This window comes from Paramisgurnus dabryanus, chromosome 13 (assembly GCF_030506205.2).
Source record: "Paramisgurnus dabryanus chromosome 13, PD_genome_1.1, whole genome shotgun sequence".
Lineage (NCBI taxonomy): Eukaryota > Metazoa > Chordata > Actinopteri > Cypriniformes > Cobitidae > Paramisgurnus > Paramisgurnus dabryanus.
This window is the reverse complement of record NC_133349.1, coordinates 2,955,177-2,974,206: the sequence shown is the minus strand read 5'-3', so window position 1 is coordinate 2,974,206 and position 19,030 is coordinate 2,955,177. Positions and strand designations below refer to the sequence as shown.

General features: G+C 39.3%; 1 protein-coding gene across 4 annotated transcripts in view; it reads right to left on the bottom strand.

Annotated features, from left to right (window-relative positions):
- Positions 1–18,829, bottom strand: part of znf385d (zinc finger protein 385D) — an 83,006-nt gene extending 64,177 nt beyond the window's left edge. For 2 of the 4 annotated variants that reach the window (XM_065298929.2, XM_065298930.1), the window contains exons 1-2: positions 18,446–18,825; positions 3,916–4,058 (exon numbers count right to left, since the gene is read on the bottom strand). In XM_065298929.2, the coding sequence (XP_065155001.1) occupies positions 3,916–4,058; positions 18,446–18,470 (168 nt within the window). In that variant the 5' untranslated portion in view covers positions 18,471–18,825. Of the gene's footprint in view, positions 1–3,875; positions 4,059–18,445 lie in introns of all 4 variants that reach the window. The other 2 variants (XM_065298931.2, XM_065298932.2) reach the window with 2 other exon arrangements.
- Between the last annotated feature and the right edge of the window lie 201 nt (positions 18,830–19,030).

The following is a 19,030-nucleotide window of genomic DNA, read 5'->3' as shown; positions in this document are numbered from 1 at the left end:
AAAGTACTTTTAAGTAAGTGAGAATGAGTGAACGAGAGGGTGAGTGAGTGAGTGAGTGAGTGAGTGAGTGAGTGAGCAAGCAAGCAAGTGAGTGAATGAATAAGAATGAGTGAGTGAGTTAGTGATTGAGTGAGTGAGTGAGTGAGTGAGTGAGTGAGTGAGTGAGTGAGTGAGTGAGTGAGTGAGTGAGTGAGGGAGGGAGTGAATGGATGGATGAGAGTGAGTGAGTGAGCAAGCAAGAGAGTGAGTGAATAGATGAAAATAAGTGAGTGAGTGAGCAAGCGAGTGAGTGAGTGAGTGAGTGAATGAGGGAGGAAGTGGATGGATGGATGAGAGTGAGTGAGTGAGTGAGTGGATGGATGGATGGATGAGAGTGAGTGAGTGGGTAAGTGAGTGAGTGAGTCAATGGATGAGAGTGAGTGAGTGAGTGAGTAAGCAAGCGAGTGAGGGAGTGATTGATTGAGTGAGGGAGGGAGTGAATGGATGGATGAGAGTGAGTGAGTGAGTGAGCAAGCGAGTGAGTGAGTGAGTGATTGATTGAGTGAGGGAGGGAGTGAATGGATGGATGAGAGTGAGTGAGTGAGTGAGCAAGCAAGAGAGTGAGTGAATAGATGAGAATGAGTGAGTGAGTGAGCAACCGAGTGAGTGAGTGAGTGAATGAGGGAGGGAGGGAGTGAATGGATGGATGAAAGTGAGTGAGTGAGTGGATGTATGAGAGTGAGTGAGTGGGTAAGTGAGTGAGTGAGTGAGTCAATGGATGAGAGTGAGTGAGTGAGCGAGTGAACAAGCAAGCGAGTGAGGGAATGAGTGATTGAATAGATGAGAATGAGTGATTGAGTGAGTGAGAGAGGGAGGGAGAGAGTGAATGGATGGATGAGAGTGAGTGAGTGAGTGAGCAAGCAAGAGAGTGAGTTAATAGATGAGAATGAGTGAGTGAGTGAGCAACCGAGTGAGTGAGTGAGTGAGTGAGTGAGTGAGGGAGGGAGTGAATGGATGGATGAGAGTGAGTGAGTGAGTGAGTGAGTGAGTGAGTGAGTGAGTGAGTGAGTGAGTGAGTGGATGGATGAGAGTGAGTGAGTGGGTAAGTGAGTGAGTGAGTCAATGGATGAGAGTGAGTGAGTGAGCAACCGAGTGAGTGAGTGAGTGAATGAGGGAGGGAGGGAGGGAGTGAATGGATGGATGAAAGTGAGTGAGTGAGTGAGTGAGTGAGTGATTGAGTGAGTGAGTGAGTGAGTGGATGGATGAGAGTGAGTGAGTGGGTAAGTGAGTGAGTGAGTGAGTCAATGGATGAGAGTGAGTGAGTGAGCGAGTGAACAAGCAAGCGAGTGAGGGAATGAGTGATTGAATAGATGAGAATGAGTGATTGAGTGAGTGAGGGAGGGAGGGAGTGAATGGATGGATGAGAGTGAGTGAGTGAGTGAGTGAGTGAGTGAGTGAGTGAGCAAGCAAGAGAGTGAGTTAATAGATGAGAATGAGTGAGTGAGTGAGCAACCGAGTGAGTGAGTGAGTGAGTGAGTGAGTGAGTGAGTGAGTGAGTGAATGAGGGAGGGAGTGAATGGATGGATGAGAGTGAGTGAGTGAGTGAGTGAGTGGATGGATGAGAGTGAGTGAGTGGGTAAGTGAGTGAGTGAGTCAATGGATGAGAGTGAATGAGTGAGCAAGCAAGTGAGTGAATGAGTGAATGGATGAGAATGAGTGAGTGAGTGAGTGAGTGGGTGGGTAAGTTTGTGAGTGATTTAGTGAGTGAATGAGTGAGTGAATGAGTGATTGAGTGAGTGAGTGAGTGAGTGAGTGAGTGAGTGAGTGAGTGAGTGAGTGAATGAATGGATGAGATTAAGTAAGTAAGTGAGTGAGTGAGTGAGTGAGTGAGTGAGTGAGTGAGTGAGTGAGTGAGTGAGTGAGTGAGTGAATGGATGGATGAGAGTAAGTGAAGAGATGGATTAGAGTGAGTGAGTGAATGAGTAAGTGAGTGGGTGAATAAGTGAGTGAATGAGTGAGAATAAGTGAGTGAGTGAGTGAACAAGCGAGTGAGTGAGAATGAGTGAAAATAAGTAAAAAAAGAGTGAGTGAGTATGAGTGAGCAAGTGAGTGAGTCAGTGAGTGAGCGAGTGAATAAGTGAGTGAGTGAGTAAGCCAGCGGGTGAGTGAGAATGAGTGAGTGAGTGAGTGAGTGAGCATGCTAGTGAGTGAGAATAAGTGAGTTAGCAAGCGAGTGAGTGAACGAATGAGTTTACTGTTATTTGAGTGAGCGAGCAAGTGAGTGAGCGAGTGAATGAGTGAGTTAGTGAGCAAGTGAGAATGAGTAAGTGAGCGAGCGAGCGAGCAACAATGAATGAGTGAGTGAAAAGCAAGTGAGTGAGTGAGTGAGTGTGCATGTGTGAGTGAGGGAGGTAGAGTTAGGGAGAGTGAGCAAGTAAGCGAGTGAGTGAGAATGAGAGAGAGAGAAAGAGAGAGAGAGAGAGAGTTAATCTAGTATCATATATCTGGCTCCAGAGGATTCCCAATGCATAACTTATTATTAAATGAAAAGTCTGTTAAATACAGATTAGATGTCCAGAGCCAATGTCAGTCTGGCAACCATCACTGCCATCACATCTGTGTGTGTGTGTTTGTGTGTGTTTGTGTGTGTGTGTGTGTGTGTTTGCGTGTGTGCGGCCGGGTAATTATCACGTTGGGGGGACCAAGCTAATAAATCAAACAGAATGATGTTTCTTGAAAATCTAAGGTATCAGACAGTTTCCTGTGATGGTTGGGGTTAGGGAATGGGGCAGGTAAGGGGAATAGAATATACAGTTTGTACAGAATAAAATGCATTACGTCTATGGAATGTCCCCAAAAAACATGGAAACCAGAACGTGCGTGTGTGTGTGTGTGTGTGTGTGTGTGTGTGTGTGTGTGTGTGTGTGTGTGTGTGTGTGTGTGTGTGTGTGTGTGTGTGTGTGTGTTGTTTGTTTGTGTGTCTCTAAACTCTTTTGTAATGCAGACTTTGCCTTTCTGGTCCACACACAGCATGTTTGAATGTTCAGCCAGTTCTGTTGTCATTCCAGCATCACCGTGTCTTCACACTGTGTCTGTGTCTTTTATAGACATGCAGAAATAATCTAAAAGCTTTCCATCTGTTGACAGCACAAGCAGTGAATGCAGATGAGCGATGCATAAAAGTGTCATACAAAAATGAATATCTTACAGGTTGCTCTTTCATAACTTAACACGGATTTAATTGTCTTAGTTACACTTCCTTTAACTATTTACTTTGACTCATATGTTTCAAAAACTTCTTCATTTATGCATTTGGCAGACACTTTTATTTAAAGTGAGTTTAACAGTGCATTAAAGGTATACATATCTGTTCCCTGGGGATAGAACCAATTACCTTTTGCACTGCTAATGCAATGCTCAACCAGTTGAGCTACAGGAACACCTCAAACCAAAAACAAAAGGAAATGAGACAACTGTTGAGTAAGAGTATGACGCAATACAATTCATGTTCAAAGCAAAGCTCGGATCACTCGACCTGACAGACAGATGTGCTATATAATCTTAGCCTGTCTAAAAGAAACAAATGATAAATTAAAGAAATCGCCTGTGTAATATTTTTAATATGAGGTTAGATTTGCTAAATCTCCATCAAATGAGTCACTGCGACTCTGTTTCACCCTTACTTAATGTGAAGTTAATATAAACAGCTGTTTCACACAGAGTTCATCACCTAATCTGACTATGACAACAGCTGCTTCCATAACAAGATGGTCATCCAAATCCTTTCACTCTGAAGAGTCCCAGAACAACCAACCAGATGATAATGATCACAAAAGACATCCTCTTTAAACCATCTTAGACAGTGTGTGTAACCAGCAGCAGAAGCTCATTATCACCTCAGTCACAGTGTCTGTATACTGTACGTGTGAGACTCACAGAGCTGAAGCCAGTCATCAGACCCAGCGTTGAACCGTTGTCCAGCGGGAAGGAAAGGAATTGTTTCATGCCCAGAGAAGATGTCACGGTGGGCAGAGGAGCTCGTAGCAGCGCTGGCACCAGACCGCTCTGGCAGGCGTTACCTGAAGATGAAGAAAATGAAGGAACGTCACACATGGAACTTGAACACACTGCATTCCAACTATACACACCCAGAACAGCATGTTTATTAATGAAATATCTTCTGGTTCATTTGATCAAGCTTTCAGCTGAGAATGCAATATACTCAAAATGTATTCACCTGTACCTTTACTGGAAGCATAGTGCTAGCAACACCGGGGTCATAGGTTTTGAATGCTAAATATATTTTGTAGAAAGTAAAGCTTAATTTCATACATTTTTGAATTTGAAAATACACTCACCTAAAGGATTATTAGGAACACCATACTAATACTGTGTTTGACCCCCTTTCGCCTTCAGAACTGCCTTAATTCTACGTGGCATTGATTCAACAAGGTGCTGAAAGCATTCTTTAGAAATGTTGGCCCATATTGATAGGATAGCATCTTGCAGTTGATGGAGATTTGTGTGATGCACATCCAGGGCACAAAGCTCCCTTTCAACCACATCCAAAAGATGCTCTATTTGGTTGAGATCTGGTGACTGTGGGGGCATTTTAGTACAGGGAACTCATTGTCATGATCAAGAAACCAATTTGAAATGATTCAAGCTTTGTGACAGGGTGCATTATCCTGCTGTAAGTAGCCATCAGAGGATGGGACATGGTCAGAAACAATGCTCAGGTAGGCTGTGGCATTTAAACGATGCCCAATTGGCACTAAGGGGCCTAAAGTGTGCCAAGAAAACATCCCTCACACCATTACACCAGCAGCCTGCACAGTGGTAACAAAGCATGATGGAACCATGTTTTTATTCTGTTTAAGCCAAATTCTGACTCTACCATCTGAATGTCTCAACAGAAATCGAGACTCATCAGACCAGGCAACATTTTTCCAGACTTTAACTGTCCAATTTTGGTGAGCTTGTGCAAATTGTAGCCTATTTTTCCTATTTGTAGTGGAGATGAGTGGTACCCGATGGGGTCTTTTGCTGTTGAAGCCCATCCGCCTCAAGGTTGTGTGTGTTGTGGCTTCACAAATGCTTTGCTGCATACCTCGGTTGTAACGAGTGGTTATTTCAGTCAAAGTTGCTCTTCTATCAGCTTGAATCAGTCGGCCCATTCTCCTCTGACCTCTAGCATCAACAAGGCATTTTCGCCCACAGGACTGCCGCATACTGGATTTTTTTCCCTTTTCACACCATTCTTTGTAAACCCTAGAAATGGTTGTGTGTGAAAATCCCAGTAACTGAGCAGATTGTGAAATACTCAGACCGGCCCGTCTGGCACCAACAACCATGCCATGCTCAAAATTGCTTAAATCACCTTTCTTTCCCATTCTGACATTCAGTTTGGATTTCAGGAGTTTGTCTTGACCAGGACCACACCCCTAAATGCATTGAAGCAACTGCCATGTGATTGGTTGATTAGATAATTGCATTAATGAGAAATTGAACAGGTGTTTCTAATAATCCTTTAGGTGACTATGTAGTATCAACATACACTGAACAAAATTATAAATGCAACACTTTTGTTTTTGCCCCCATTTTTTATGAGCTGAACTCTAAAATTGAAGGCCTTGTTCACAAGGACACGAGTATTTTTATAACCGTGACTTTTTAATGCGGTTCGGCTGTTCGTCCACATGGAAATCAGGTCACTGAAACCGAACATTTTTGAAAACCCCTGCCAGGGTGAGGATTTTCAGAAACGCTGGTTGCAGTGTGTTGTTGTGTAGACAGTAAAACCGGGGTTTTTGCTTTTGATTAAGGCTTCTGATTGGCCAACGTGGCTTTACGATTAGGGTTATATCACCGCCTGCTGGTGTGGCATGCTCTTGACAGCGTGTGATAGCATGTTTTTGCACTTCTATGGAGGCGTAGATTTCTTTTCAACCAAGCATGTGTGGATGCGATTTTTTTTATAAACCGCAGGAGGAAAAACTCAGGTTTAAAAATACCCGTGTCCGTGTGGACTAGGCCTAATACTTTTTCTAATGTACACAAAAGGCCTATTTCTCTCAAATATTGTTCACAAATGTGTTTAAATCTGTGTTAGTGAGCACTTCTCCTCTGCCTTTGTCAAGATGTAAATTAGACAGCATGATTATTGCACAGGTGTGCCTTAGGCTGGCCACAATAAAAGGCCATTCTAAAATGTGCAGTTTTATTGTATTGGGGGGTTTGAAAACTAGTCAGTATCTGGTATTACTCAGTGCAACACATCTCCTTCGCATAGAGTTGATCAGGTTGTAGATTTTAACCTTTTCAAACTTGTTATGTATGCAAGTTTGTAACATACATAGTTTTTTTATGCGACATGAATATAAAGATACAATATATATTTTGCCGTGTGGGATATGTGCATCCATCATTACAGCTTGCTTTGGATAAAAGCATCTGGCATGAACGTAAACAGATTTTCTCATAAAATCAGCCCAGAAGATGTGAAAATATTCAACAGATTTCATCTGGGTCTGGTTAGGCACTGACAGGGAGAGCAGGTCTGAACGTTTTCAACCTTAAAAGTTTTTTGTACATTAACCTGCTTGCTTACGTCTGTACTTACCAAATTAATAAATAACAGGTCATGAAATATTGATGAGAGTAATTTTATATGAGAAGAAAGAGAACGCTGAGTAATACCAGATGCATAAACCTGTCGCAGCTATACAGGAAATCTGTTGCTCGGGAACAATCGGTTATTCAATTCAATTAAAATTCCAATGTCATGAGCATCGATTCAAAGCAGCATTACAGAAAAAAAGTGCAATGCTTTACTTTTAATTTGTTCTTTTTGAGCAAAAAACTGTGATTAATAAAAAAATAAATGTAATTCAGGTACGTATATTATTATTCCTGAAACAACATGAATCAATATAACTCTGTTACAATGTTGCCAATAACAAAATGTGTAATGTGCAAAACACACCAGTGCTGTTACACATCCAAAAACATCTCTGACCTGTTGAAATGAAGGTACGCACGTTAGTCATGAAATCATTTCAACCAAAAATAATCATCTGGAACAATTTCATTCCCAAGCCAAAATGATTCACCACAAGCTGCAAGCTTGACATAATGACTTTCATACGATATTCCTCAAAACTATCTGGCCTGTCACTCACTTTTAACCAAACACCGTACATCCCCAGTAATATAAATACTTCTGCACTATACTGGATGAAGAGACAGGATTAACCGTGATAGTGACACAAATAACTGCAGGCCGAGCAGGACAGATAAAAACAAGCAATGGAAAACAAAAGTAAATGGTTTGTTTTATTACAGTGGGATTGTTTGAAAAGCACATCCATTAACTGTATAAGAAGAAGAAACAGCTTCCAAACGGACACAAAAGCAGAGAAGAAAGTTACGTAAGAAATGCAAAGAATCTGATTCCACAGGAATATACATGGACTGCTCAGAGATTTCGCTTTCAGGACTTGTGAGACGTGATCAACTTCTCATTTGTGTCTCTTTGTTAAGAATCATCTTTATCTAACATGTTTCTGCTAAAAGGCAGACAGAGAGACAGATTTTGGCAAACTCGTGAGGAAAAGGCATGTCTTTATCCCTAAAGAACATCTGAGAGGCAGATGAGAAGAAACGTCTCTATTTGATCTTATTTCTGCCTAAAACAAACTGTTGAGATATTAAAGACATCTTTGTTATTTTTTATGTCTGTGCACCAGCTTGAAACGGATTATGAACGATATTAATTCTAGTCATTCCGGTCCTTTGAGATGAGAAATAAAAAACACACCCTAGCTCTCTGAATTCATGCCGCATGCCTTTCTGCAAGTGGAAGCACGTCCGTGTTTGACAAAAGCATGTCAACTTAGACCTTCACGTCCACAACTGACTGTGACACGTCAGATGACATCACTATTAAAGAATGCTGTCACGGGTCCAGACATTGGACAAAAATTAAACATGCACGCTGAGTGACAGCAAAAAACTGCAGCCGAGCATTCACCAATCTCCCGGCGTTAACCAGGGGCGGTCCACAGAACAAAGCATCTGCGTTTTGTCTCCTCGAGCTTTGAAAAGCCTAGTTACGACATTTAATTATTATGTGTGAGCATAAAACAAAACTGAAAAATCTAGACAAAGAACATTTCAACCAAACAGCCAAAACATCAGCACTGGGCACATGAGGTTTGGGTTTAAGGGAACAGGACTTGTTAGGTTGATGGGAACATTTCGATTATTTTAAGGCTTTTTGACACTGAGCCTGTTACACGAGAAGGCACGAGGTTATAACTTTAAAGGTTCTGTATAAGGTTTCAAAAAAACTATAATGTGGAAAATGTCCTGCAGTCGGTCATTGTTTTATTTTTGGTTAGCTGTATTTTCACCTCTCTGCCGTTTACTGAGACCAGCTCTCTTTCTCGAGTGCTGAAGACAATGTTAAACACATCTAAAGACCCATCTAAAATTACTTTGATCACAGACAGCCCTGTTAGGATTAACATACCACACTTAAACTTAAAAGTCAAGATGTTACTGCATTACACTCTTAAAAATTAAGGTGCTAAAAAGGATCCTTAAAGCAATGCCAAAGAAGAACCATTTTTGGTTATCCACAGACCCTTTTATTCGAAATTTATTTTCTTTTATGTGTCAATCGATCATTAATTTGTATGTCAACTAACTCTCATTAAAGCATTAGTAGACTGTTAAGGAAGGGTTAAGGGTTAGTTGAATAAGTTGACATGTAGTTGCAAAGATACTTATATTCAATTGAATGTTTGTTGAGGAATCATCACAATAAAATATTAGCAGATATTAAGCAAACAGTCTTCTAAGAGGCCGATCACACCAAACGCGTTTATTGCAGGTGCCTTTTTTTAAAGCATCCTCTTTTTAAAGTTTCTGCTAGTATGACGGCAAAAAACAGCAAAAGCGCGCCCACGCTTCAATAATTGATTGACAGGGCAGCCTTGGTGGTTGCAAAGCAATATTAAATATTGCTCTTTTTTAAAGTGACCAAATAAGAGCAGTGCGTTTCCAAGCGTTTAAAATGCGTTTGGTGTGATTGGCCCCTAATACTTTAAGTGAAAGTGACATATGACCAACGTGGTAATCCACTTGGAATGTGACCTCTGAATTTAACCCATTCAGTGAGTCATGAACACACGCACACCTGGAGCAGCGGGCAGCTATACCTACAGCATCTGGGGAGATATGGGGAACAGGTGCCTTGCTCAAGGGCACCTCATATGCAACCTGTCAGTCGTGAGACTCGAACCAGCAACTGTTACAAGCCAGACTATCTAACCATTAGGCCACAATGGCCCAATAACTGATAAGAACTAGTAAAGGTTCTTTGTTAAACCATGCCAGAAAACTCCGGGGGAATTCACCATGATGTCAGCAGCTCCGTTTTAACACCAGTGCGGATCCGGCCTGGAGTCTATTGCTATAGGGTGCATTTAAACTATGGCTGTAAATCAATAAAATGTTTAATCTAGATTAATTGCATGATTATCATGAGTTTACTTGCACATTTTTATCTGCTCTATATTTACCTTCATTTAACACTTTTCAAGTTTTTAATACTCTAATCAAGATGGGCGTGGACAAATATGGATGCTTTCGAGTCGAGTTAAAGATTTTTTAAGGTTCAAAAACAAGATCACTGGTAAAGCTTATAGAGTTTGCACACACAAAGTCAAAACAATATCATAAGTTTTTTTTTCTTTCTTTTATGGTTTGATTAACATTGAGACACAGACAGCTTTAAGATCTACTGTAATGCAGATCTAATATAATGTTACACATATCTTTCCCAACAGTTAATTAAACATTCACTTAAGACATAAATGATTATATCTGTGTGAATTCTTGTCAAAACAGTTATTTTAAAAACTATAATTCTATGTATATGTGTATATATCGGGGTCGCCTGCCTGTGAATGCTTCAGATGTGTCAGTCAGATGCGTCAGTCAGCACAAGAAAAATCTTTTTCGAGTCTTGTCGCTCTTAATAACTCTTTAAACATCAATTACGTGCCAAAGTTTATCTCTCTTAATAACTATTTTTACATCAAGCAAGTCCTGCACTTTATTTTCTAATTCTTGCAATGTTTTAAAACCGAAACCAAAATCTCAGATGCACAAGTGGATGGACATGCATCCTTTGTGTATTAGTTAAGCATTTAGGATGGTACACCTCTCAGAAAACACAGTATTTACAGTCTAAAGGGTCAATCACACCAAACGCGTTTTAAACGCATTCTTGGTCACTTTTATAAAGAGCAGTGCGGCGAGTCTTTTTATATTGCTAAGCAACCTACGACGCAGCTGGTGTTTGGCGCGCATAAATGGTGTTCATAACGTTCACTGCCCATAGAAAATCGAAATTCAAAAAAGGTGCCTGCAACTGCAATAAAAATGTTTGGTGTGATCGGCCCTAAGGCTCAATTTATCTTACAATGGGCTATAGGCCAAGGGTCAAACAAAAACTTTGCGTTGAATTATCGCACGTTAACGAAATTAGTGTTGTTAAAATGATTTTACATAAATGCATTATTTATGTGTTAATTTTGACAGTCTTAATTTAAACAAATGCAAAACATTTTAAAATATAGGCTATATTTTTTTAGATTCCAGCAGGTTTGTTGTTAAAGCATATGGACAAAGACTAAAAATATTGGAAAAGGTTTTGATTGTCAAATGTTTACTGTTGGCACTTTGTTAAAACACCGGAGTAAACATGAGAGGAACTGACTTCATATATCCACTAAAAATCACACCAGCTGGATAAACAACATTAGAAAAACAACAACTTTAGAATAATTACTTTAAAGATGCCATTTAGTAATATGTTTTATAAGAGACCCTGCCTGTAAAACAATGCTAAAGTGTCAAAATCAATATAATGAGCTTCAAAGTTTTTTTCAGCTGTTTATTTCACGTTGATTTCAATCTTCGACATGATCTTACTCAGTCAATATTAAAAGATATCAAGGTTATGTTTCCACAGAATGTTCTTTACATAATGTAAGATGATTTTATGCATAAACAGTAAATCTTACACAGACAGGGTCACATATATTTATTGAATTTTCTATTTTAACAAAATGCTCAACAAGCAAGCATGAGCAGTCATAATCAGCACTTTTCCCCTAGTTCACCTAAAAATCAATGGTTTGCGAAAAACATTTGTAGATGTGATTTAGATTAAATATTCATTGGACACTAAAACATCTTTTTAGAAGATTTCAGTGTGGTCCTATATCCCCGAATGAACTTTGACCTCTCTTTTACCCACCAGCTGTGATTCTCACCCACAGTAAAAACCTCACTAAAACACAGCTGTCACAGCTGAATGAAGAAAAGTGTGTGTGCAGGAATTCTGCCTGTAGCATCATCTCCATCACTCGCTTCAGATGTGCCCATCATCTTAAAACATCTCTCGCTGCTCGGAGCTGTGCTGACGGAGAGAAAAAATCATGTCTGCTGGACAAGGCGGCACGTAAATAATTAATGGACGTCCGCTCTGTTTGCCTGTCCATCTGAATTTTCCAGACTTGATTCAGTCTGCTTTCCCTGATTGTGTTTTTATAACCCTGTCACACATTTACACTCACTGTACAGAGAGCCATGAACTTTCATTTAGACTCCAAACAAATCGCTTGTACTGAAAATGTATGAAGGGATCGTGTTGAATTTGACTCAAACGTGTTTATAAAAACACATATTCAAAGAAAGCTATAAGGTAAGATACTGTACTGGAGTAAATGTTAAAATACACACAGTTAACATCATGTAAACATCATAAAATACCTTAATACCATTGGCTTTGCATTTCTTCAACTCGCATAATGTTGAAGTAAAGTAATATCCATCCATGGGATTTACGCCTAATGCGTAAGCAAAAGTTTGCACTTGTCCCAAATAATCCAGCTGCTAAAATTATGTTTTAGACCAGAGGTGTCAAACTCATTTTAGGCTGAGGGCCGGATGATAAATAACGCCATGAAGTGCGGGCCGGATATTTTTTTTTAAACCTTAGTGTGCTGAATTGTGTTAAATTAACTAAACAAACCAATTAATTAGTTTGTTTAGCAAGAAAACCAGACAAACACACAGCTCTGTGAAAACTACATTTCATAAGGTCACATTCATACTGTATATTATACACACAAATTTACATCTGAACAAAACCCACTGGCCTTATAGGTTGAAAAGCTTTAATTTAACTTCTTTTGCCTTAATGCCAAAATTATTTATAAACCATTCACTTTTCTTTGGAATATATTTGTAATGAGAACAGTCATTTAGAAAATGAAAATGCTAGATGGGGCAGTGGCCCAAACCAAAAATGGCACTAAGGGGGGTGGTACTTATGGTTTTTATCAAGTATTATAAATATTATGTGTTAATATTACTAGCATCAACTTAGACAAGTGATTATAATGGAAAATATAATAAGAATTAAAGTGTGACACTCTGCTAAATATTCAATATGATTTACCTGCTGGCTTGATGGAGCTTTGAATCCATGTTTGCAATGTTGAACTGCTGCTAAAAGCCTCTCTTTCCGTTCTCTGTCGTTATTTTGTGAAGGCATTGGTGTTTTTTTTTGTCTACAAAGTGTGCCAACAACAGCAAATTAAGTGTTTATATTAACTTAGATCTGATCGGAAACATTAAATCGATTAGACAAGCATTGTAACGTAAATAAGAATGTGGATATTTTGGTTTTGTAAGCTTGTTAAGTTGTTAGCACTTTTAGAACACTGACAGCAAATCATTACCGGAAGAAATACATAAACAAACTTACAAATTACTAATTCTGCGGTTTAACAACTGATATAATGTAATGAATCTACCTGTTAATGCAACGAACTTCGGAAACTGTCGTCTTCGCTCTCCAGGCAGAGAGTGGACACAGAGATGCTGCGGAGCGGGCGGGAAAACACGAAGTGGATCACCGGAATCAGTGGATCTTTAGCGGAGCGGTAACAATAAAACGGCAAGATTTTGGGGCACCGTGTTTACTCTGTTCCGCATTTTGCTGCTTTGTTGCTAAGTCTCTCATATTAAAAACGAACTAGACACCCGCCTAAAAGGGTTTTTAAAACATTTATTTAATATTTAATAAAACTGTATAAATCATCATGCGGGCCGGATTGGACACCTTTGCGGGCCGCATGTTTGACACCCCTGTTTTAGACTAAATCAAAGCTCAAAATTTTGTATCTGATTTGATCCAAAAACATTTTTAGTTTTGCTGGTTATAAGTCTCCTCACATCCTGATAGCAATCACTATGTTAAAATGTTTAAATGTATTTCTATAAATCTATGTTATCTGTGAAAGGCGTGGGACCAAAAAGTGTTCAACAAATCATTGAACTCGGACCAAATGCAATAATTGGACGCATGCAATTTTTGCTCCTCTTTTGTGAACGTGTTTTGCATGCACCCTGTAAAGGGTCTGAAAGGGTCGTTGCAGTGTTTCTTTTGGAAAGGTAGGCATGCAATATGTTTCTATTTAGATGGATTCAGATTCGCGTTGCTCGACCGCATACGTCATCAAGGTTTAATATTTTCAAAATCAGATACCCTGCCTTTAAGGTGACCTAACAAAAACACAAGTTTCAAATTCTCTAGAACGCCTTGCCCCATTGACTTATATTGAACTATAAATGAATACTACCAATACCAAATTTCGATGCCTATACTGATATTTGATGATACTTAGAATAACATCTACTGATACCGATAGATAGTGATAGTTTTGCTTTTTACTCCTTGTTTCATTTATTATGTCGTAAAAAAAAATTCTTAGTTCTATTGCGATTTTAGCCCCTTTAACTGCCAAGATATAATCTGCTGATCATCGGCTGTTTTTAAACAATCAATACTGATTATAGGCTGACACATCAGTGCATCCCTATTGAGAACCTGATGTTTGTTTGTTTTGACAATCTGAGAAAAAAAGTCAACATTATTTTACAGATGATGATGATAGGCATATAATTCTTTTAAAGCAGAATATCGCTTTAAGAGCCATGTGGTTTATTATTACGATTATTCACATAGTAAAAGCAAAGGTCCTTTATTATAACTCACACTGGTCAGGAAACACAGACTAAATAAAAGATTTGGGGTTAACCACACTTTACTTTACTGTCATAAAAACAAGATGTAACACCAGAGGCGTCATGCCCATTCAAACTGAGGGGGCACCTGCCCCCTTGGTTTTTTTGAGCCAATGGATTTTGAATCCAACCTCAAAATCAAATAAGCGTCCATTAATCTGTTATTTGACTTTTAATCTGTTTAATATGCACAATATTATACATTCTGTGCTGCATCCTTGTCACTTTTCGTATATTTTCGCCGTTTTGATAGTGTTCTGATCATGTTACATTACTTTTATTCTGGCGGCAGCTGGCGGTGCAGTCAGAGCGCAGTCGCAGACGTCATCAGCGTCTGGCCGCGCTCACGAGCTCTCTGCTGTTGCTGGCTTGCTGCTGCATTTGGCTATCTGAGGAATTAAAACGTGTTAGAAACGCTCACAACATTTCCAAACCCCAGTACGGTAATGTGCAGTTAACCTTCTCTGTGTAGAACATGTCTGGTTTTAAATGTGACCGTCTCAACGTTATATTAGTAGAGATTCATCTTCTTGGCACAACGCCAAAGTTCGCCAGAGTTCACGCGGGCGCGGAATCTCACATGCTTACATGAGGTAAAATTTAATGCAAAAATTTAATCCGTTCCTCTAATAATTTTATCTAAACATATTTTTTTAAATCATTATTGAACATTAAACTCAATCACGTGGCTATAGCTTATGTCATTTTCGTTGTTTATATACTTTATGGATTTAAAATTACATTAATTTTATATGATAATGTAGTTGTTGTGCAAAATCCATTAATGACACAATTAAACAAGTCATTAAGACTTAAATAAATAAAACATGCCGTTTCAGATGTAAATATGATGCAAATGTGTCATCATTCCGATTGAATATTTGATATTAAAGTTAGTCATCAATCTTATTTTGGAGGTTTTTACATGAAAGCGGGGGTTTTCAGATTGTTAGAAATGTAAGTGCCATGGAAAAGACTGAAAGCTCTATAATATTTCGTTTGATGTCTGTGTATGCACAAATTTCTGTGAGCTGTTGACACTGTGCCCCCCTAAAAAAAAAAACACGCAGTGGATGATTAACGCTGAAAAGGTGTGGTCTAGTTATTTTTGCGACTGACCTTATTGCATATGCATTTCTAGGAGTTTACCTTTCAGACGCAAAATTTATTGGAAGAGATTATTTAAATGATTCACGCAACGCGATTTACTAATGTTTGTGCGTGTGATATTACTGGTATTGTGCCCAGGGCTCTGAACCGGTTCAAGGAACGAAAACGAAAACCGGAAACGAACGAAATTTTAACAGGAACAAAAACGAAAACGAAAACAAAATCAATTTTAATCGTTCTGAACAGAAACGTTTATTTAAAATTACCATTAACCGGTTAATAACGTTATTTTATCGTTTTCTTTAATATTGTACTTATCAGTGACCAATCATGATTTGAACAGTACAACATGTGACTTTGACGCATCAAGCGTGAGTGACTTTGACACATAGCGTGAGTGAAATGCCCGCGCAGCAGTCATCGAGTCTCCGGCCCGATAGCATTTGTCTTAAATAACCACAAAGCTACCCATCAAATGTTCAGAGGTATGTTTAAGTTAAAACTTGCTTGGAAATATGAAGATGCAAACTGTAACTCAAAAAAGCCAGGGGACTTATACCACTGTCAATAACTTTTTAGATGGGTCGCCACCAAGAAATTCCTTTTCGTTATTATTTTTCTTACGACAAGCTGTCTTAACAAGTCTGTCTGCAATATTGAAGGATGTGGGGGAGAAGTACAGTAGCCGGGAATCACTGAGGTAACTTACAGAGGCACATTTAACATAAACATCCAGCAGAGTATGCTGCGGGTTCAACCAGAAAAAGACATGGTTGAAAACGGGTCGTTTTTCAGCTGTTTATACTTAAAATGAATGCAGGTATTTCTTTTGTGGTTTTAACAATTAATGAAATGTTGAAGTTTAGTTATATCATGTGTTATGTTATTATTTTTGTGTGAAAATTAGTCTGGATGCATGCATTTGTTAAAGTATAGCCTGAATTAAAATAACGTTATTAACCGGTATTTTTTCTAAGTAAACCGTTTTCGGAACGTAAATGTTCAATGAGGAACGCAAAAACGGAAACGTTAAAATATCGATTCTGCTCGGAGTGAAACGATTGATAATTTTTTTCGTTTTTAAGCCCTGATTGTGCCATTATTTAACGCCAAAAAGCATGTCTAAATTCATTTTGAGTTTGAAATGGCTGCAATTATTGCTAATAGGAAAGGCATCAGAGAGCGTGTGCTACAAGGCAGAGGATTGTTTTAACATTTATTGGGAATGCCAGAGGAACATATTATTCAAAAATATTGTTTGCCAAGCCATGTTATTTTTTATTTGCTAGAGGAAGTCACAAAAAGAAAGTCACACAATACCAGAGATTTCAAAACTTCTTGTTAACCTTTATTTTTTGTCCTCTGGTTCTTAGCAGTGCACTATGGCTTCTTTAGCTGGGATTTTACACACCCCAGTTTTCAGCTGTGATGTCCGTGGTGCTGATCTCAAGCTCATCAGGCGTTGGTGGATCACTCGCACCTGCAGGAGCATCAGCTCTGCTTATTTTCGACCCTGAACTAATTTGCGCTGCTCTCAGTAGATTGCGTTGGCCATAATAGAAATCAGCTGTTGTGCTGGTGTTATTTAATTTGCAGCTTTTTAGTAAATAACCCGCAGATATTTTCACAACCATTGCCGTTCCCGAGCTAATTTGCCCCCTTTTAGTAGCCTGGTTAAAATTGAGTTAGTAATTGAGTTATGGTCTGGCAAAGCTTTATAGAAAAATCTTTTCCAAAGGGGCGTCACCAACGGACGTCTCTCAAATGCCTCTGTGTCCAATTGGATAGACCTAAAACCAATCACAGCGATGAAGAAGATGACGTATGCAGAGCTATATAAGACTTTTGCCGGATCCAGTCGGTGAGAGAGCGATAATATCTTTTTTTAGATATGAAGGCTTCGAGTGTCGTTCTTTGCTCGGGTTTTAACGAAAAGGAAAAGTTTAAATCGCTTAAAACAGATGCGATAGCTGATTCAAACGAGTGATGTTCCACGGCGGCATCCATCTTTGTAATTTACAAAATCTGCTTCACTGTCGCTGGGCTGTCGTCATCGTGTAAAGCCCGCCCCAACGTTTCTGATTGGTGCCGCGATTTCTCTGCATTAGAAATGGCCTTGAATGGCCTCTTTGCCAGATTACTTTCAGAGCAAATCTAGATTTGCCGGAAGTTGTCTGGGTTTTCCCAGGCTACCCGTTTAGTAAATCTGACCCTAAATCTGCATTTACATGTGACTGCTCAGCCATAAATAAATTATAATTCTCACCCTAAAGGTATAGTGTATAAACATGGTAAATGTTTGCAGTGTAGTTTACTGTACATGACAAAGTGGCTCGGTCCCAAAATCTTGAATGTACTGCCTGCAGTCATCCAAATACCTTTACATGAACTGAAACCAGAAACCAAAGCGCACCTATGATGTCTAGGTTTTATATCATACAGCACTGCATGGCTCAAATCTAAACATAACCACACACAGACCTCACAAGCTGCCTCTGATGCAACACTCAAAAGTTACTAAGAAATGAAATATAACAGAGCAGCTCTGCAGAACATCAAAAAAGAAATATCTGACAATTTAGAAATTATCAGATGCTGCCAGTGTAAACATGGAAGAATTAAGTTTTACATCAAAGGTACGATAAAACAAGATAAGACATCACTGTGACTAATGTACTTCATTGAAAACTATAAACTTTTCTGAACTGTAAAACACTTCATTAAGCATCTAAAGAATATAACAATAACTTTACCAGACTGCAGGTAACACATCAGACTAAATGTCTAGACCAGCTTCCCATCACGAGAGACATATTTCCCGTTCCTCCGCAAATGAGCCGTTCAGCGGGAAGCTTCATTTTCAGATAACACGCTGAGACACCGCACAACATGTTTCCTAAAACCCTCTAATCCCTTTCAGCTGTAGCACAAGATTTCAAGCTCTTTCCCCGCAAGCCACATTTCTGTTTTGTCCCCAGCTGCAGAAAATCAGGTGTCTGTTCTGTCATCTCTCCTCCTGATGTGTTTGGAGGAGAAACCTCTGTGAACCCAAATCCCCAGAGTTTCAAAGTGCAAACCAAGCGTGAAACTTCAAGCACCCAGCACTGTTTTAAGGAGCGAGTAGATCTCCATCTTTCCTTTTGGAGCTCCAGGACAGAAGATAATAACGATTAAAGCTTTGACTTACCAATAAACATGCTCTCCATGATCATCAGACGTCCAGATGTGTGGCGTCTCTGCACACCAGCGATGTTAAGAGTGAATCCATCTCATCTGTGGGAATGTGAAACTGCCACAACACGTCTATAATGATCTTTCTTTTTCGGTGTAGTTTTCTTTCAATTTTTCTTTCAAACACTCTCTCTCTTTCTTTCTCTCTCTCTTTCTCTATCTTGTCTTATGTTCAGCTGTGGCTCTGAGCGAGATGTTTTCTCTCCAGCTGTAATGTGACTCTGTGTTTAAAGAGCTCTTGCTCCGGTGCAGATATCAGCATCTCTGGCGCGAGACGAGCCGCGACTGCTCATATGTTCTGTCTGAGTGTTTCTTAGACACAGCGCCCTCTCTCTCTCTCTCCCTCTCTCTCTCTTATCTCGTCCTGTTTCTACACCTCCCCCTTACTCTCTTCACTCTCTCTATTTTTTCTCTAAACTCTCTCTCTCTCCTAATCTCTGTCTGTTTCTTTACCCTGACTTTCTTTTCTCTCTCCCTCTCCTCTAATCTCTCTCTTTCTCTTACAATTATTATTTTTTTTCAATTTAAGTGTGCTTTATTG